This window comes from Eleutherodactylus coqui, chromosome 8, assembly GCF_035609145.1.
Source record: "Eleutherodactylus coqui strain aEleCoq1 chromosome 8, aEleCoq1.hap1, whole genome shotgun sequence".
Classification (NCBI taxonomy): domain Eukaryota; kingdom Metazoa; phylum Chordata; class Amphibia; order Anura; family Eleutherodactylidae; genus Eleutherodactylus; species Eleutherodactylus coqui.
The window spans coordinates 209,665,366-209,686,898 of record NC_089844.1 but is presented as its reverse complement, the minus strand read 5'-3'; the positions used below and the strand labels follow the sequence as shown (position 1 = coordinate 209,686,898).

The 21,533-nt window shown below is 45.0% G+C and overlaps 1 protein-coding gene across 1 annotated transcript in view; it reads right to left on the bottom strand.

Annotated features, from left to right (window-relative positions):
• CALCRL (calcitonin receptor like receptor) overlaps nt 1-21,533 on the bottom strand; it is a 64,841-nt gene that overhangs the window by 30,517 nt on the left and 12,791 nt on the right. The window contains exons 2-5 of the mRNA XM_066577286.1: nt 11,263-11,356; nt 2,259-2,406; nt 2,053-2,163; nt 883-995 (exon numbers count right to left, since the gene is read on the bottom strand). Of these exons, the coding sequence (XP_066433383.1) occupies nt 883-995; nt 2,053-2,163; nt 2,259-2,406; nt 11,263-11,316 (426 nt within the window). The 5' untranslated portion in view covers nt 11,317-11,356. The remainder of the gene's footprint in view (nt 1-882; nt 996-2,052; nt 2,164-2,258; nt 2,407-11,262; nt 11,357-21,533) is intronic.

Below are 21,533 nucleotides of genomic sequence, written 5' to 3'. Positions count from 1 at the left end.
GGTCTCTTTTACAAGCCAGTTTAGTATGTATTTTTTATAGGAACATCACGGGTGCCCGTCCCTGCCATGGGGTGCCCTGAGCCTGTCAGCTCAGGCAGCAGTCTGCAAGACATCAGAGGGTTGCTGGCTTGCCACCTGACCAGTAAGTATTATTATTATTTTTAACAGCCATACTATTGGCTGGCAAAAGATAATTACCAGTAGCGAGCCAGCAGGGCAGCTATCTGACAGTTAACGCACTCAGCCTGCGGCTCCGGCAGGACGGCCACCGCTGCTATAATCACTCTGTGAGCCCTGAACTCTCCCCCCCAGCATCTGCGTGCAGGAACACAGACGCTGGGTAGACAGATGAAGGATCACAGAGTGAGTATAGCAGTGGCAGCCATCCAACCAGAGCCGCAGGCTGAGTGATTAATAGTCTAGGGGGTTGCTGCTCAGCCAGAGGTCTACTACAGAAGGCACTATTACTACCAGGGCCACTATAGGGAATACTGTAAGTATCGGGGCCACTAACGAGATCACTAATACTATTGAGGCAACTACTTGGGACACTATTACACTGACACTTCATACAAGTCTGAATGGTTCAAAAATGTGTTGCTTTTCTTCTATATTGCCACTTTCAATAGTTATGAAAATGAGTCTGTTTTTTCAGAAGGGGGGGGGGGTCATTTTACATTTTGCCCCAGGCAGCTTAAAGTATTGGGGCACCCCTGATGAATATCTTATATTTTATCCTATATAACAAATTGGCATCTACTAGATCCCACCAATTACATGAATCTGAATGCAAGTACGAGATGGCGCCCCCTGGTGTCTGGAGTGTATGGGAGTGCGACTTTCAACATGATGTGACACTATTTTGATTCTGGGACTTCATACCTTTACTCTTTCAATGGTGAAGGCATTACACTGTGTATAATTGGTCCACGTCCGGTTGCTCTCTGGATGGCGGAACCAGTGGCCCTTGGGGTTGCAGTGCTTCGTAACTTTCTCTTTAAAACAGGAAAACAAAGTTCATCTATTGGATAAAACTGCTCATTCTTTTGCTTCAGCATTTGATTCTGAGTCTCAGCGCAGCAACAATTCTTTTGTTCCCTCTAATAAGACTTCCACCGTTAAGTAGAGGAACCGGTGAACGTCTTCCAATAGTACGAACCCCTCAGGCATGAGCTTTAACCCTTTGCAATCCAATTTTGGATTCAGGGTTTCCTAGGGCGCTTTCTCTTTCTGCCATTTTACAATGGCGCCATCTGCTGGCTAGAGCCAGTACTGTGTTATGTAACATGCCGGAGAAGCCCCCGACAACAGAGCGGCCAGTAATATACAGTAAGAATACCCTGCTGGATGTCTTCCGACATCGGAAGCTGTACAGCCTTCAATCGAAATGTCTTTAGACGGCAGATAGTGGATTGGAAAGGGTTAAAAGACACCTTTAGGACTCTTTTTTTCTTTAAACGTAGGTTGTATTTACACGGGCGAGTTTTCCGTGTTGCGAGACGCACAAAACTCGCACGGAATTAACCGCATTGTTTTCAATGGGTCTATTTACCGGGGCGACTCTTCTCTCGCGGTGATGCTACACGAAAAAAATGTTAAAAAAACGTACATTCCTTTTCACATGTTACAGCCTAGTCTGAGTTTTGCGCCGTTCCTCCATGATACTGAAAATTTGATATACGGGTTTGGACAGCTTCAATAAAAATATTGAAACCAAAACCCGCCAACTCTCTCCCCAGGAGGGTGTACAGGGGATGCCTAACCGTGCCCGCAGAAACCCACCGCCAATCCATGTCTGCAGCATACCGTTGTGGTAACTGCAACAGGTTGTATGGAGAGACAAGCATTCCCATTTTGCCCCATCACCCTGATTCGTCCTATAGAAAGAGAGCGAATTGGACGGTTTCTCATTGGTCTGTTGACATACGACATATTGCAGTTGGTGTAATTCACTAGATTGGCCACCAGGGTGCAATAAACCAAAATGTATTTCTTTTTTTGACATAAGACCTATTGCAGTTACCACAACGCTATCCGTTACTCAGGACTTACCTGAAGGATCAAAGTCCTGAAAATAATCCGGGCAATGCTGTTCAGAAATGTCTCCGGCCACGGCATCGCCCCAACACAACCAACCATCCCAAGTCCTGTTACAAAACCGCCCTAAGCAGGAGAAAGGGGCAAAGTGTAAATACAACTGTGATGTGTGCAACAACACGGATTACCGTCCGGACGGCCCTTCTGTGCGGGACGGTTACCTTCCTTCGTGTGCGTCGGCTCTTGCATTATTTTCTGATAGCACTCAAACTGCGCGGTCATAATCTTGTTCCTTGTAACACCAACGGTTTGCAAACCTTGCGCCTCCGATTCCGGACGCTCCTCCTTCTGGTCGATCATTGTAAGAGTCTATGGAAAAGTGTAGATGTGTATATATCGTAAGACATCATGTATGACTACTGGATGCAAACAGTATATAGCTGCACTGTATCGGTCTCTGTCACTAACATCCTCACGGACGCCGCTGCTCCCAGAGACAGATTCCACTGCGGGCTCCACCAAGCAGGAATCTGGCTCTGCCGTGTGCAGGCGGCGTAATACGGACAGCTGAATCCCCATTGATCTGCATTGGGGTATTCAGACGTACAAATATGAATAAATAAAAACCGCAGCGCGTCCTATTTTGGTCCCTATTACAGACCGATATCGCCCATTGAAGTCAATGGGAGTGCTGCATCCATTACACTGCCGACTCTTCGTTGTGGTCAGAACTGAAGTGTAACAGAAGGCATCGATCCGTTGATATCCTGCGCGGACCACCACTAGCACCGCTGCTCTGACAGCAGGCTGGATGATCAGCTCATCGGTGGGGATCCTGAGCAGTGGACCTCTGGAGATCAACAATTGGTGAACTGAGGGTTAGCAATAGTCCTCAATAGTAAAAGTCCCAGAAGTTGCCCAGTTGTAAACTATTGATGGTTCAAACTTAATATAAGCCATCAATAATAGATCTGCCGACTGGGATTCCCATAAATCAGCTGTTCGCCAGACTGTTGTGATCATGCACTGACCATCTATAGGAAATAGATAGCTCTGTTGTCACTGCAGTGGCTAAGATTGGTATTACAGGCAAAGTTCCTATTCACCTCAATGCAAACTGGGCCTGCAATTCCAAGTCTGGCCACTGCAGCAAGAACGGAGTAGAAATCAGCAGAGATTTGGGACTGCCTTAGTAGTCAGTCAACAGAGCAACAATGGCTGGATATTGCTGACGGCTTCCTTCCCACTGCGCAGCTTCCAAGCTGCATTGGGTCCTGGATAAGAAACGCATCAGTATCAGGAAGCTGCCGCACTCCGGGGCCCCACTTAGCATTTACTGACGGCTTTTTCTGCAGTGCTGTTGGCCTTGGCTGATAGTAACTGCCATTCAGAAGTCTAGGAAAGCTGGGTGACAACATCTATGGGATCTAAATATGTTATAAGGGGGCGCCTCGATGTCTTTTTCAGAATATGTTATAGAATTATACCAAAAAATTACAAAAATGAGTGTTAACTCACCTGGTGCCAGACGAGGATACCTTTCGAAAGGCACCTCGCTGACACCGTGATCCGCGTTTGCTTATAATTAAGCCTTTATTCCATCTGACCTTAATCGGAGAGCCGCAGGACCGTTCCAAGTAAGCTGCACCGGATGACCGGGGCTTAGCACAGGTACACAGAGTAAAGGAAAAGACTATCCGCGCTCCAAGGAATACGGGACTCCCGTGTCCCACTCTGCCTGTCACTATGGGAAAGCTGGGTGATAATCAATATAATCACCAGATCCCATAGATTATCCGCGCTCCAAGGAATACGGGGCTCCGATGCAGGATAATAACGTCCTTCTTTATTAATATTCCATCCCTGGTTTCACGAGCAACGCGTTTCGGTAGATAGAATACCTTTCTCAAGCTCTATACAGCTCCGTAATTAAAGGGGGCGTGGTACAAGCCTCCCAGGTAAATCACACGTCATACAGGTAAGACACCTGGAACGCCCATCTGCGTTCAATCCAAATAAAGTTTCATTGATTATCACCCAGCTTTCCCATAGTGACGGGCAGAGTGGGACACGGGAGTCCCGTTCTTGAGATCGGTGGGGGTCTCAGAAGTGAGATCTTCACCATTCAGCAAACTGTCCCCTATCCTATGGATAGGAGATAACCCGTAATCCTGGTACAATTGCCCTAATTTTGCAGGTCAGTACAATATTGTCCATCCCGATTCATATAGATTTTTTTTTCAACTTTTTCCACACACTTTTTTTTTTTTTTTTAAGAAAACTGATGCATTTTTTCTATCACCACATACAAAGACTTCTTTTTCTGCCAACACTGCTGTGTGAGGGCTTTTGCTTGCGAGAGGAGTTGGACTTTTTAATGGTACCATTTGGTGATTCATACGACTATTTGATAGTTTTTTGTAAGGCAAGACGAGCAAAATTAGCTATTTTTAACTTTATTTTGTTTCACTAGGGGACTTGAATGGCGCTACAATCGATATTATTTTTATAATACACTGCAATTCAAGTAGTGCAGCGTATTATATTGGCCTATAGAGCTCAGGCTGAGCCTCAGAGGCCAGTGTAAATGGCAGAACTCGAGGTCATCTTCAAGCCTCTGTGTGCCATAGCAACCCAGAGATTAGATTGCGGGGCTCCAATGGGTGACAAAAGGACTGACCCCCCCCCCCCACCCCACCCCCGTGTCAGTCTTTTACATGCCGCGGTCACATGGGTAAACATCTGGGACTGGTGGTTTCTACTGTCCCTGCCATTAGAGCTGGTGCCAGCTTAGCCTCTGCTCCTCCTGCAGGGGGGCCACCTATCAGGCTTCTGATGCAGCACTGTAAAAAAGTAAAAACCCCTTAAAGAACACCATAAAAAGGCATAGGGGCAGTCATTAAGGGGTTAAGCACGCAACATTTCTGGGGATTTTCATCCCTTTTTTTTATCGCTCTGTCCCATAAGGGCTTATTTGTTGTGCGCGATCTATAATTTTTGTTAGTACCTTTTCAGGGGGTATATAGTGTGTTGTATTGCTTTTAATATTTGGGGGAGGGCAGGGTGAAAAAAATATCAATTCCCCCATTGTTTCTTTTCCAGCGTTCACGGTATAAATGACGCACCTTTTACAAGGATACAAAAATATTTATATACACACACAATGTATTTTGTTTTTCACCTCCCTGCACAGAACTTGAACCTGCGATGTTATGATCATTCAGATAATACACTTCAATACTTCTGCACCGCAGTGTATTATTTCTTTTCATTTAGCTTAGAAACCATGACCGACCTGGAGGTCATTGGCTGGTGGTGTCCAATTGCCATGGCTCTCTGCCATTGCGGGAGGGCAATGACATCGCAGAGGGAGCTTCCTCTCTCCGTACGTGCTGCTATCAACATGGAATGTGGCATACAAGGGGTTAACAGCTGGGGTTCGCTGCTCGATCTGACCCCTGGCGTTGCAGCAGGACCACGGCAGTCAGTCACACCTCCTTAGCCGTATACGGCATCTATATGCTATACATGTACGGCATTCTGCAGGAGCCCCTTTCCTTCCATGACACAGATGTACATCATTGGGAAGGCAGTGGTAAAAAATATATAATACTAGCGTACCCGCCGCGCGTTGCTGCGAAGACAGACAGACAGACATACATTCGTTTTTATATATCTAGATAGCAGCTTTCAAGTTACCTCAGCGGTATAATATATAACAACCAATCACAGCGCAGCTTTCATGTTACCTCAGTATAATATATAACAACCAATCACAGCGCAGCTTTCATGTTACCTCAGTATAATATATAACAACCAATCACAGCGCAGCTTTCATGTTACCTCAGTATAATATATAACAACCAATCACAGCACAGCTTTCATGTTACCTCAGTATAATATATAACAACCAATCACAGTGCAGCTTTCATGTTACCTCAGCAGTATAATATATAACAACCAATCACAGCGCAGCTTTCATGTTACCTCAGTATAATATATAACAACCAATCACAGTGCAGCTTTCATGTTACCTCAGTATAATATATAACAACCAATCACAGCACAGCTTTCATGTTACCTCAGTATAATATATAACGACCAATCACAGCTCAGCTTTCATGTTACCTCAGCAGTATAATATATAACAACCAATCACAGCGCAGCTTTCATGTTACCTCAGTATAATATATAACAACCAATCACAGTGCAGCTTTCATGTTACCTCAGCAGTATAATATATAGCAACCAATCACAGCACAGCTTTCATGTTACCCCAGCGGGATAATATATAGCAACCAATCACAGCACAGCAGCTTTCATGTTACCTCAGCAGTATAATATATAGCAACCAATCACAGCACAGCTTTCATGTTACCTCAGTATAATATATAACAACCAATCACAGTGCAGCTTTCATGTTACCTCAGTATAATATATAACAACCAATCACAGCACAGCTTTCATGTTACCTCAGTATAATATATAACGACCAATCACAGCTCAGCTTTCATGTTACCTCAGCAGTATAATATATAACAACCAATCACAGCGCAGCTTTCATGTTACCTCAGTATAATATATAACAACCAATCACAGTGCAGCTTTCATGTTACCTCAGCAGTATAATATATAGCAACCAATCACAGCACAGCTTTCATGTTACCCCAGCGGGATAATATATAGCAACCAATCACAGCACAGCAGCTTTCATGTTACCTCAGCAGTATAATATATAACAACCAATCACAGCACAGCTTTCATGTTACCTCAGTATAATATATAACAACCAATCACAGCGCAGCTTTCATGTTACCTCAGTATAATATATAACAACCAATCACAGCACAGCTTTCATGTTACCTCAGTATAATATATAACAACCAATCACAGTGCAGCTTTCATGTTACCTCAGTATAATATATAACAACCAATCACAGCACAGCTTTCATGTTACCTCAGTATAATATATAACGACCAATCACAGCTCAGCTTTCATGTTACCTCAGCAGTATAATATATAACAACCAATCACAGCGCAGCTTTCATGTTACCTCAGTATAATATATAACAACCAATCACAGTGCAGCTTTCATGTTACCTCAGCAGTATAATATATAGCAACCAATCACAGCACAGCTTTCATGTTACCCCAGCGGGATAATATATAGCAACCAATCACAGCACAGCAGCTTTCATGTTACCTCAGCAGTATAATATATAGCAACCAATCACAGCACAGCAGCTTTCATGTTACCTCAGCGGTATAATATATAGCAACCAATCACAGCACAGCTTTCATGTTACCTCAGCGGTATAATATATAACAACCAATCACAGCACAGCTTTCATGTTACCTCAGCAGTATAATATATAGCAACCAATCACAGCACAGCTTTCATTTTACCTCAGCAGTATAAGATCTAGCAACCAATCAGAGCACAGCTTTCATTTTACCTCAGTATAATATATAACAACCAATCACAGCGCAGCTTTCATGTTACCTCAGCAGTATAATATATAACAACCAATCACAGCGCAGCTTTCATGTTACCTCAGTATAATATATAGCAACCAATCACAGCGCAGCTTTCATGTTACCTCAGCAGTATAATATATAACAACCAATCAGAGCACAGCTTTCATTTTACCTCAGTATAATATATAACAACCAATCACAGCGCAGCTTTCATGTTACCTCAGCAGTATAATATATAACAACCAATCACAGCGCAGCTTTCATTTTACCTCAGCATTCTCAATATCCAGCAATTGTCCTGTGATACGTTCGGCGGATGCATCATTTTGTAGTTGAACACGCATCCTGTTGCTCGTAATGCCTTTTGCTTTTGTGCTTGAGATGGAAATCAAACGATCTTTGTCTGGGGGGGGGGGGGCATAACTGTCGACGACGCTCGCAGGATAGTTGTACTATGCCAGTAATCTTCCCAGGAGTGTACTCAACAACTTCCCAAAGTTTCATGGTGATTAGATGAATGGTGTAGTAGCGCAAAAAGGACAGACAGACAGACATACATTCCTTTTTATATATATATAGATGACATCAGGAAGTGAGAGAATTAGATTCCGTACGTAAAATTTGGACGCTAATTCTTCTGCGCTTAGAATTGAATAATCGAGTTGGGACCCATTACCTTTTCCTATTTATGACATAATCAATGCTCGTGCCAAATTTTCATGTTTCTATGACATGGAGAAGTGAGAGAATTAGTGGCAGTGATGGAAATCTAACGATCTACGTGGGGAGGCGTAACTGTCGACGACGCTCGCACGTGCGCCATTTATCATAGGATAGTTGTACTATGCCTATAATCTTCCCAGGAGTGTACTCAACAACTTCCCAAAGTTTTATGGCGATCGGATGAATGGTGTAGTAATGCATAAAGGACAAACAGACAGACAGACACACACAGACAGACAGACAGACACACACACACACACAGACAGACACACAGACAGACTGACACGCAGTTTATATATATAGATGAGGATATTGAAATACAGCAAAGACTACATGTGTAATGGGAACGATCTGAAGAGAACCAAAACGGGGGAATAAAACTCGTAAGGTCTTTGCCAATAGGACACAAAAGCCAAGGTACAAGGAGACTTAGAAGAAGTAGGCGGCCCAGCGAGACGTTACCCCAACTTACAGAACCTGCAAAACCACTTGGGAACGTCTACAGATTACAAGACCCAGAAAAACAGAACGGTAATGGAGTTTCTGGAATCAGATTGCTTTGGCGAGGGTCCCTGGGGCTGCATTACATCCTGGCCGAGCGCCAGGGCCAGACCGCAGCAGCAACAAGCTTGTCGGAGGAGATATTGCTTCCACAGCTTGTTCAATTATTCAAATTAATTATGCCTCAGTGATTCACGTCTGCGAGAAGTGCTGGAGAAGTACGAGCCGCCCAACTGCATAACATTCCTACATTATGGGGGGTTTCTGAGCAGCCCCAACATTGGGGGGGGAGGGGTGGATACTACAATAACCCGATAAGGACCAAGCACCATAAATATACAGCACTTGGTTCTGGCCTGCAGAACACCAAGAGGGGGATCATTAGCACAAACATGCGAGTTACTTTTAGGTCACTTTGTGGTTGGTTAGTTGGCTTCTGTGTTGGGAGGAATTTTACTAAAACAGGATTGATCTGTGATTCAATGTGTTCCACAAGACCGCATTCTCTAAATGTACCAGCAGTAACTACGGCAGTAGACTTCCCTGATTTCGCAGCGGTCTATTTCATGTAATGGTTTGTTGTTTGTGGTTGAAAACTGTATTTGCTACCGATATGAAGCCAATATAATAAACGTAATAAGTGCGGGCCGTTCACAGCGAGAAAAACGGATGGGTTATTATGCGCAGAAATTTGGCACCTTGCATATGGCATCCCGATGACATTTTAATTATAGGGGTTGTCTGGTTTCTGGACACCTCCACTTTGATAGGACCCCCTGTAATTAGAGAACGCAAATTATACATACCCCTCCACAGCGCCGGATCCAGCACAGCACCCAGCTATGTAACAGGAAATCACATGACTGCTGCAGCGTCACCGCTCCTGGCATCGGTGCTCACATCCTGAGTGCCGTGATGCCAGGGGTTCAGGAATGTGACGCTGCAGCCTCTTATTGGCTGCAGCAGTTCCCCTGATTTCCTGTGACATCATCTGTCCCACAGCAATCCCCGGGACCATAGCGGGCTGCAGCGCTGGATCCTGGTCCTACCGAAGAGGAGATGCCCATCCAGTAACCAGACAACCTCTTTAACCCCTTCCCGCTGCAGGGCGTAAGTTTACGTCCTGGCAGCCTGGTACTTCCCGCAACAGGGCGTAAACTTACGTCCTGGAGATAGCGCGGGATCACATATGATTCAGCACTATCCCGCAGCGGGAGTCGGCTGTCAGTCACAGCCGGCGTCCCGCTGCAACAGCGGGGGGGCATCGGAGATGTCATCGCGAGAGCCCGGCCTGTCACCATGGCAACATATTGCCTATGCCTATAATCGCTGTACAAGCGATAAGGCATGGCAGAGCAGTAGCTCTGCCATGCCTTATACCAGCGATCATCAGGGCAGTGGTTAAAGTCCCTCAGAGGGACACAAACAGTGTAAAAAAAAGAAAGATTTAAAAAAGAATTTAAAAAAATGTAAAAAAAAAGAGTTAAAAAAACAATTTTTTAATGCTTTTTCTCAGATTAGCATAAAAAAAGGTAAAAAAAAAATAAAACCCCACATATTTGGTATTGTCGCGTCCGTAACGACGCGTACAATAAGTTGCTCATGCTTTTGACTGTGCACGGAAAAAAAAGCAAAAAAAAACGCTAAGAAACTGAGGCAAAACGCTAATTTTTATCATTTTGCCTCACTAAAAACGCAATAAAAGTGATCAAAAAAGCCGTATGTACCCCAAAATGGTACCAATAAAATCTACAACTCGTCTCGCAAAAAATAAGCCCTCATAGAGCGCCGTACATGAAAAAATAAAAAAGTTACAGGACTTTGAATGCAGCAATCTAGAAAAAAAAAAAAGATTACCCAGAAAAAGAGTTTTTATTGCAGAAAAGTGGGAAAACCTAAAAAAAATGTAAGAATTTTGGTATCGTTGTAACCGTACCGGTCCGCAGAAAAAATGGAATGTCTCATTTATGCTGCATGATTAACGCTGTAAAAAAAAAAAAATCTATGGCAGAATTGATGCGTTTTCTCTCCCTGCTATCATTAAAAAAAAAAAAAAAAAGTTTTACAATATAGTCTATGTACCCAAGAGTGGCACCGATAAAAACTACAGCTCGCCACGCAAAAAACAAGCCCTCATACGGCCGCGGCGACGGAAAAATAAAAAAGTTATGACTTTTGATAAACGGAGAAGAAAATCCGCCAAAAATTGTTGCGTCCTTAAGCCCAAAATAGGCCGTGTCATGAAGGGGTTAATACTTGTGTTCGTATTGCGATTTTTTGCCTATATGTGGAAAGTGGTAGGCCCTAGAGAGCTGAAACCATCCGAGGCGCCTGATTTACCCATGTGCCATATTTGGCGCAGATCTTTCCAGTTGTTTGGCCGTGCAGAAAGAACAGATGATAATATAACAGATAAGATGAAAACGATGTAATAACAGCGAGGGAATAATAAAACGTAGTAATGAAATAACGTAATGGTGACATACGGACAGGCAGGAGTAATAATCTACAGAACCACTTACAGCTGTAACAACGGCAAGTAACACATGAGCCCCCAGAAGGTATTTCCCTCCCATGGCGGCGATCGGTGATAGAAGTCGGATCCTCTCGAATTACCTGCAACACAAAAAGATAAAAACATGAATTGTAAAATGAGTATGAATTACTTAAATAAAACCTGACTCTTCCTAAGGCCGGGCTCACATCCGCGTAAGCGCCTTTCAGCCACACAAATACACTGCGTGTTTGCGCAACCAAAATGCGTCTTCGTCCACATTTTTCACCCACTCCCATACGTATTAGCACACACAAAAAAACATGCAAATAATCACATAACACTAGGGGTCTCCCTTCCAGCTTCTCCACAATCCACTCTTTGTCATTAGGTAGGGAGCTTCTGTAGTAACAAAGACACAGGGACTTTTCAGAGCAACACAGGGAGGAGCTATCTTCACAGGCAGCTTCCCTGCCCTTGCAGACCGACAGATCTGCAGACACTGTGATAATCTCCACAGTCTCTGCCTCTCCTGGCATTGCAGCGTGTACATATTACACACTAACCATTTGGCCAGACTGTTTCTAAATGCCTGATCATTCTGGGAAATGACAGGGATGGGCCAGAGAAAGCGCAATGCCACATGTGAAGACAAGGCAAGGAAGTCAGGGCAGTGAACTACTGGCAGAACGCTAGTTACATGCCTGTTCCTTGAAAGTGGATTACATGCAGCAGAAAAATAAAGAAGACCTGCAGTATTCTAGAAAACTTGTTGAAAAATCAGTATAGTTTAGCACCTTTCCATGTTAATTGGGCTAATGGCACAATCTCTGAAGCCTGGTATGTGCTGGATTATGGTTTTCTCCAGCAGGTTTCGGGGTATTTTGTAGCTTCCAAATTGTGTAGAAGCAGTATGCGCACACTGACCAAGTCAAACACGAGGTATCAGTCTCATGCTCAAAATGGCTCTCTGGTCAGAAACACCCAGACAGCCCCTTTTATTGTAAAGCATAACACCTGCCCTTTATGGGCGTTTAACAGATTACATCAGTAACATATAGGATTCTCATTTGTCGGATCATATAGAATCCCCCCTCCTTCCTGCCCACCTTCTCTCAAGTCCAATGTATAAGCAAGTCTTTGTCTTACAAACGTGCTTAAAACTGAAAGTGAAAGTAGATATCTCTTTGTTGAAGAAGATCCTGTGTGGGGGATGGGGAGGACTGGGAAAACACTCAAGATGAACACATAAGCAGTAACATAACACTGTGATTTAACTCTTTCCTTATGCAGCAGAGTTCCACATTAGGCTGAAGTCACAAAACACACATAATACGTCTAGTTTAGTACAAATCGATAGACATTTTATACTAACTAATCATCATGTCTATCACAGGTAATCTACTTTACACTTTGATAATTGCCTTCATCTGTATATCACATGCATATTAAGCAGCACTTCAAATCATCACATTGAAATCTGTCCCCATGGAACGTCACAATTTATGTTCACCTGTACGTTTTTGGGTGGTAACCCAGAGAGAACACACCAACTCCATGCAGATGCTGTCCTTCATCTGATTTGAACCCAGGAGCCCAGCGCTGCAAGGTAACAGTGCTAACCATTGAGCCACCACATTTCTGCACACAACGCCACCAGCAGGTTGAGGCTGTCACACATGTAATCAGTTCCTGCCACTAAAAGCATTGATCCCAGTGCAGTTGACCGTTCTAGTCTCAAACACCAAAATCACGACTTCTGCATTAGGGTCATTTTTGGAGGACGGTAAAGCGCAGTTAGCTGGGCTTCTCCGTTCTTCTAAAATAATCGAAGCGCGCTGAAGCCACGTTGAACGGAGACCAAAGCGATCTCTGTTCGACTAAAATCGACGGCTCCATCCAGGGGTTCATTTCAATACCGTTTTCAGCAATCCAGATGGATGACGAAGATGAAAAGCCACAGTGGAAACCAAGAGCGGTGTGAACGAGTACAATATAGTATGCGCTAGAAAGTATATACAGTGCAGCCTAAATACAGTACCCATACATACAATGTAACTGGTGTGACCCTTAGGACCTATTCTATCCCCTTCAACCTCTTTGTGACCTCTGACGGTAAATTTACGTCGCCGCTGCCTAGGCTCTGTGCAGCAGTGACATAAATTTATGTCAGACACTCCACCTGGATCCTGTTACTACGCCTGTCCAGGTGGAGTCATCAGAACCTGATTGGTTCTGATGACATCAGCAGTGACAGCCAATCACTGGCAGAGAAAGTTTGTATACTGAAAACTTTCCTGGCATGTCAGCGCTGTGTACAGGGTGTCTCTAGTATCTCTCCTGTCAGTGGGATCAAGGACAGATAAGCCGAGTGTAGTATGTATAACACCACACATTAACCCCTTCTATTACAATTGCTAGTTTGTTAGCACAGGTGATCGTAGAGTACAGCATTCAGTTTTAATAACTTATTTTGAAGTAAATTGACTTTATAAGGTTATGTTATTTTGAACCCTGGATTTTGGTGCAAATCCACACCAGAAGCCGCGTCCAAATCTACACCATTTGGGATGGATTTTTATATGGATCCGCTGCCGTTTCACCTTTCCTGGTGAAGCCTCTTGCCGATAAATGTCAAAATCTGCAACAGTGGAGTCCTGCGAGACGCAGATTCATCACATGTTAGTACATCAATTAAAATGTATAAATCAGCCTCCGTCTAGATCTGTGTTGGAGGCTCTGTTCATGAACGACTTCTTCAGTCGGTAATAATGCCGGACGGGTGCAGGGATTCAACGGACCTTGTTATAGTCAATGGGGTCCGCTCGGCAGAGTTTGTTACCGTTATGAGACGGATCAGTTCATCCAGGGGATTGTTTCCTGCTCCCATAATGGAACACAGAATCCCTAGTACAGATGTGGGTTTGGCCTTCTATAATTTTTATTTTTGGTAATTTTTAAATCAACCTTTTTAAGTCTCCAGAATTGCTCAGAAAAGTGCTAAATTTTTCAAAAGTGCTTCCAAAATAAAGTAAACAAGTGCAAATATGTGTCTGACAAAAAGTTAGCATAATATGTACATACACCTGTGACAAACTGCAGTTGAAAAAAACAAGAAATGTTAAAATTTTTCCCTAATTTTGGTGTTTTTAATAAAGATAGGCAAATCAAATCAGTCTACTTTTAGCATCTAAAGTACAACATGTGACAAAAACCAACGTCAAAGTAACTTGGGTGTATAAAACCTTTACAGGGTTAGGCTGTCTGCCCACGGGTGATAATCTCCGGATCACGCTCTCTGAAGCTTTCCATAGCAGCTGCGATTCTCCACAGTGAGCCTCCTGAGAGAGCCCCCTCCTTGCCTACTGCTGCTGGCTCCCCGAGCGGTCATTTGTCTGCTGCCTCTCCTGCTCTTCAGCCTGTGCCTCCTTTATACACCTGTACCGCCAAGTCCTGGCTTGAGCTCGTCTTCTTACTGCACACCTGTTCACGCCATCAGGTACCGCGGCCCAGTGCAGCGCCAGCAGCCACATAATGGGGACTATCTGTATGTCTACCGGCTTGGGGACCCCGCAGCACAGCTGGTATCTGGTTTGGAGGGCTCAAGTGTGAAAACTGGGATTCCTGAGGTGTTGCCACCTCAGACAACCCACAGCCAAACCGGTGCGTGGCGAGGCGGATCCACATCCATCCAACGTTGTTTTACGCACATTTCTCATATGTATACATGAACCGTACGTGGCAGTGCCAGGGTGGCGGACCCCAAGATGCCTACAGGACGGAGCTGGAACAGAGATGTGGCTCCTCTTATACACAGAAACCGCAAAGCAGAAGTTAACAGCCTTATCTACAGGGGAACAAACTAGAATAAGCGGACGGATCCAATATTAACCCTTTCTGCACCGTTCAGCAGGCCTATGCTATAACAAACGACTTCTTCCTTTCTAGAAGAGAATCAAATACATTGTTTTTCCTAATTACTCCTCAGTCATTGCGCAGAGTTAGGGGCTCATTCACAACACCATTTTTCGTCTTCCTCCCCTTCTGTGCAGGCTCATTTAACCCCTTAATGATGCCTAATCATTCCAGCAATACCAAATATATAGTTTATTTTTGCTGCACTACTTTTAAAAAATATAATTTATCTGTGGGAAAAAAATTACATTATTTTCTGCCGCCATCTTCTGACAGCCATAACTATTATATTATATTTTGGGGGTTTTCTTGTTTAGATTTTTGCATGTTCTCTTTAGTCCCAGCAGGGAGACTTGAACTTACAATTCTTTGATCGCTCATACAGTATAGTGTAATACCAGAGTATTGCATTATACCACGATCTGACTGGCAATCAAGACATCCACTCAGTCATGGCAGCCCTAGGGAACCTTAAAAAACCCCCAAGGCTGCAGTGGTAACAAACCAGCACCCCTCGACCTCATCTAACCCCGAATACCGATTGAGACATTTAAATGATCCCGATCTACACAAATCCCGCGCACCCTGGATGTAAATGTGCATCCTAGGGTAGGAAGGGGTTAAACACGGATCTGTTAGACAACCAATATGGAACAAAATAGAAACCTTTCCGTTACGTCATCCATGGACTATAAAGGGTAAAAAAGGCAGAGTTTTTTGCAGTAATGTTCCGTTATTTTAACTGGAAACATTTTCCCCATTTTGTTGCTCCTCTAACAGAACTGCAGACTGGAAAACAAAGGGGCCGCCGTGAGCGCCAAAGATGCTGCCGCGGGCCGTGATCAGCAGCTTATTTACTACCAGCCTTTGTAAAGCACAGACTTCTATACATATGATGGAGGGACTCCATTGCATCATTTTGCTGCCGGGCACACGCATTACAGCGGCGGGTCTACCGTAGGGTCTGTGCAGGAGTTGGAGAGAAACTTGTATTTTACTAGTAGTAACTCCAGGAACTGGCTTCAATATCCATGAGCTGCAGCGAGCATCACCACCCCACCCCACGGCCACTGATTGAAGACTTCCTTCCTCTCTAGTCACAAACTAACATGCTTCTACACAAATGCACAGAGCAGGGGAAACGGAGAATAAGAGATCCGAACACAGGAAGAGAAATAGGACACAATCACCGACGGGGTGCATCAGGGAGATGCGGTGGATATAGTATATCTTGACTTTAGTAAAGCATCTGACAAAGTATCTCATACCAGACTTTTTACAAAAATTACCAAATATGGGATTGACAAGACAACTGTTAGGTGGATTCACAACTGGCTTAGTGATCGTACTCAAAGAGTGGTCATAAATGGCTGCACATCCAAGTGGGAGAATGTATCAAGTGGGGACCACAAGGCTCTGTCCTGGGCCCAGTGTTGGTCAACATTGTTATAAATGATCTGGAGGAGGGAAATGATGGGAAACTGATCAAATGTGCTGACGACACAAAGCTAGGAGGGATAGCTAACACTAGGGAAGAGAGGGAGAGTATTCAAAAAGATCTAGAAAAGCTTGTACAGTGGTCAGCGACTAACAGAATGGTATTTAACAAGTCCTACATCTGGGCAAGAAAAATGATGAAAGCGCATACAGAATGGGAGGAATTGGGCTAAGCAGCAGCACATGTGAAAAAGACTTGGGTATACTAATAGATCATAGACTGACTGAACATGAGTCAACAATGTGATGCAGCAGCCAAAAAGGCAAACACAATTATGGGATGTATTAAGAGAAGCATAGAGTCTAGATCATGTGAGGTCATTATCCCCCTCATTAGGGCTCTTACCCACTTATCACACAAAAACTGCAAATCACAAACTTGCAATGCGTTTTTAACATTAGAAAGTCTCGTTAAAATCACATTTTAAAAATGCAGCAATATCGCAGCGTTAAAAAAAACGCAAGTGAGTAGGAGCCCTTTGTCAGACCTCCAGGGTAAGCAGAGAGTGTATCACGTATATCAAATCCTGATGGTCCAAGGTGAGGACTATGTCTTAAGGCAACCTATTGATAATAAGCAGCTAGCACTAGATGTGGCCCAAGCCATTACCCCTGATATCCAAAAGACATTGGAGCTAGCAATTCAGGCCTTTATGGCCCACTTCCAAACTAAGATTACTTCCATGCCGGTAAGACACATTGAAGGACTCTGTGTATCAACTACAGAGCAACCATCGCCCTCCGTCAAGCGTATAACCGAAAAACTGGAGGACCAAGACAACCAGTCCAGCCGTAATAACTTGTGGATGGTGGGGCTCCCAGAATCGGTAAAACCAGCAGAATTATTACAAATATACCAGAAAGATCTTCCCAAAGCCTTGAGCTCTTGACTCTGTCAGACGCCACCGATGCTTTGACAACAGCCAAGCTTCCAGTGGTGAGCCCAACCAGACAGCCCTTTGCAGGCCTGCAAGACCACTCTCTACTGCTCGGAGAAAACACTTTGAGCAGCGGTAGACACGGAGCGCTAGACTCCTCCTCCTCTGGATGTGACCCTTGAGAGAAACCGGGGAGCCGTGAATAGACCACCCCATCATGTGTATTGCACTCAATTCGAGTTTTAGAATGTTACTTCTTAGACAAGTTTGTTTGTGGACTCCCTCCAGGCGAGGCGAAAATGTACCCCGTAGCCACATAAGACACTTTTGTATGTAGAAGGCCACCACTTGGGTTTTGTTTTAGCGTAGTTATTTTGCGTAGCAGACCTTGGGAGGCCCAGCGACTCATAAGGTTAGGTTTTTGAAGTCTGGGGCCAAGTTTTAATAGCGCCTTTCTTTCCCCAACACTAACCCCACTCTTTTTTTTGATCTTTTAAACGCCCTCTGTGGCAACAGTGTATAAAGGTTTTTGGAATGCTATGGGTCTTAGGTCCCCTCACAAGAGAGTCTCTTGCACCACTTAAACATACTGCTTATGGATCTCGTGAGGTTAGGAGAAACACCTAAAAGGAGACTTTTCCAGAGTCTAAAAAGTTTTGGTGGCTCAGAACTTTGGGTCTCCAGCCTGTAATGGCAGGGCAGGAGTCTTGATACTACTCAATAGAGCCTTTACGGGCATGTTAATATCTGACCATCAGGACACATATAGTACTGGTCTATGAACGCCGTTACTATAACATTTCTAACCTCTACACGCTTAATAAACAACAACGCCTTCTTTCGGCATCTCGAACATTACAGGGACCCAATCTCCTATGTAATAGTTGGAGGTGATCTAAATACTGTATCCCCCCCCCCTCCCCCCCCAGATAAGGCCGGCTGCACACGGACAGATTCCTCATGCAGGAGCCCGCAGCGCAAATCGGCTCTGTCCCCGGCCGGCGACCCCGCGTACCTGGTCTTATCTATGTTGCGGATGATTTTTTTTTTTTTAATCTTAGTTTTTCTTGCGCCGTCGCTAGGTTAGTGACGCAGGTGCCTGCAACCTGTTTGCAATGTCAATGGAAGCTGTGATGCAAAGCTGTCGCATCCACGGGGTTTCCTTGCTCTTAATGGGGCCGGCGGCAGCAGCGCCGGCCCCATAGAAAGCAGTAGAAGATCGCGATCTCCTGCCGCCGTGGGTATGAAGGGAACCCCTGCAGGGAAGCAGGGCTGTTTCCATGTAAAAACACCTTGCATCCAGGGGTTTTCGGAAGGATTGCGCTGGCGTTATGGGGGCATCTGCAGGAGCCTAACGATTAGCGCCCACTTTTGCTCGATCGAATTCTGTGTAATAACGGTCCTGTGTACATGTAAGAGACCTCATCGGGGGCGCAGGTCTCATCGGGGGCGCAGGTCTCATCGGGGGCGCAGGTCTCATCGGGGGTGCAGGCCTCATCGGGGGTGCAGGCCTCATCGGGGGTGCAGGCCTCCTTGCTTTAGGTCCCCTGCACACGGGCGGAAATTCTGCGGTGGGATTTTCCGCAGAATTTCCGCCCGTGACCGCCTGAATAGGATTGCATTACAATACGCAATCCTATGCACAGACGCAATTTGTCTGCGTGCAAATGCACGCGGAAAACAAATCGTGGCATGCTCTATTTCTGTGCGGGTCTCGCAGAGGGCAGAGGCCCGCACAGAATTGTTACTCCCGGGCCACCGGCTCCGCTCTGCGCATGCGCCGGCAGCGGGCACATCAGGGAGTCGGAGCCGCGGGAGAAGTGAGCGCCGCACTGGTCCCTGCAGGGGCGAGGGTCGAGTCCCGCTGCAAACCAACCCGGCCATCTGCAGGCGGGCTAAGGCACAACTATCGGACCGGCCTCCAGGAAGTTTTCGCCGCCTTCTTTACAAGGGAGGTCAGGCTTTAGATAGGAGTGATCGTCGCTCCCGTGTGACAGAACAGGAGTCATGATCCCTTGGGGACTGTCGGCTGCTTGAGTGTAAAAGGGATCTTAGTGACTAATCTAATTTGCACGTAATGGTTAAAGCCCGGACGAGCCCTGTGAAGGCCCGTTTACACGGCAAGATTATCGTTCCGTTGTTCAGGCTCCCGCCGGAGTTTGAAGGATAGTCGTCTGTGTAACTGCCGGCAGACTGAACGACTTTACACCATTAGAAATCCAGATATTAACCCCTTAACACCACAGTTACGTCCTGGGTGTGCTGGGTTTTTATAGGGGGGAGCCAATCCGGCACTGTGCCATGCAGGTGCCAGCTGTTTCTCACACCCACTCATGTTGATGGAGGTTCTTAAGTCTCTAAACGCCGCTGTTACTTCTGCCAGCACATCTAAATGCCGCGGTCTCCGATCGGGGGTCCCAAACAGCATCCCCACCATGATATTGCAGGGTGACAGTCGATCGCCATGGGAGTCGGGAACCTTCTGAAATCCCCCGGCCGCCATTGCAGATTGCCGTATCCGAGCATTGAAAGTTCATGCCGTCTGTGGGATTTTACCCTCTTAAGGACCAAGAGCTGCGGATTTATGGCGCTTGGTCCTGGGCTTTATGGTGCAAGATTAAAGCCTCTGTTCTGCAATCAAGCAGAAGCAGGTTGGGTTCTCAGCTGTCAGTCACAGCCCAGGACCCGCGGGAGAAGTGGTTTTTAACAGCTTCTGCCTTCTCAATGAGCACTAAGTACTAAGAAGTGAAAGAGTTTCTTCCACTACGCGAGACGGCGATCAGGTGACCACCGGGATCTCCTGGCACAGCAGAGCTACAGGATCCTAATAGACCCAGATCTGCTCTGCCAGTGACTGTCACTACAGGGGAATGTCTTCTCCTGTAACTTTAAAGTTAATCATGTCTTGTATCACACGATGTAGTGAAAAGGCTTTTGCTAAACTTTAACCCGTATGGTCTTCGGGACCACCACATGGCACTGGGAATCTGGCAGGAGCCGGCACCACTCGGGTGAAGTACCTAGCATGATGGTGGACCCTATGTCCAAATGGGGGAATGTGAGGGGTTAATTCTAGATTTCCCCTGTGTCTCAAATTAAATAAGAAAAATACATTTATTTTCTCTTCCAACTTACTCTTTTATCTGTCCTCTTCCCACTATATGACCCTGAATCTTGTCCTATCTGTACTTTCACATGTTATCCTGTTTTCTGTTCATGTTCTGAGAATCTTATCCAAGGACATATTTTGCTTTGATACAACTGTCACCGGGCGTTGATATATTGTTTATGTAGGAGACGTCTTTGAAAGAAATATTGTTCATTATAATTTGCAGATGTCCAGCGACCTCGGACATGCGCAGTAATTAAATCATTACGTAAACAAATTTCCTCTATAAACTTCTGTAACTCTGCTGAATAAACTTACTTCGCTTTTGACAAACCCATGGTGCATGTGGCCGTCCATTTGCGTCGCCTGAGTACTCATACCTAAGACTAATTCGGAAGCAGACAGCATCAGCTGAACGGTCTGATCAAAGACCCCCCTAACACTGCGGCTCCTATGGATGCCCCAGTTACAATGAAAAAGTGTCAAACTAAAAAAAAAGAGGTTTTATGTCGTCATGGGGGACATAGATGGAAAAAAAAAATTGTTACAGAATAAGTTTTAAAAAAATTACAAAATAAAACATACATACACAAGAAAATGACCCAAAGCAGATGCCAACCAAAACCATCGCCGTATGTACCCTGTAGGACAGTAAAACCACCACATGGGTAAAATCCCTAGAAGTGTCTGGTCCTTCAGCTGGGTTCACACGGGGCAGAATTGCCGCAGAAATTTCGCGGAATTGCCGCAGCAGGACTGCACGGAAATTCCGCAAGATTTCTGAAGCGGAGATGCAGTTTCAAAATCCGCGCCGTTTGCAGATCGACATGCCGCAGCTTTGAAATCCGCTCCGCATGTCAGTTTCAGTGAATGGATCGGCCACAGCATGTGGATGAGGTT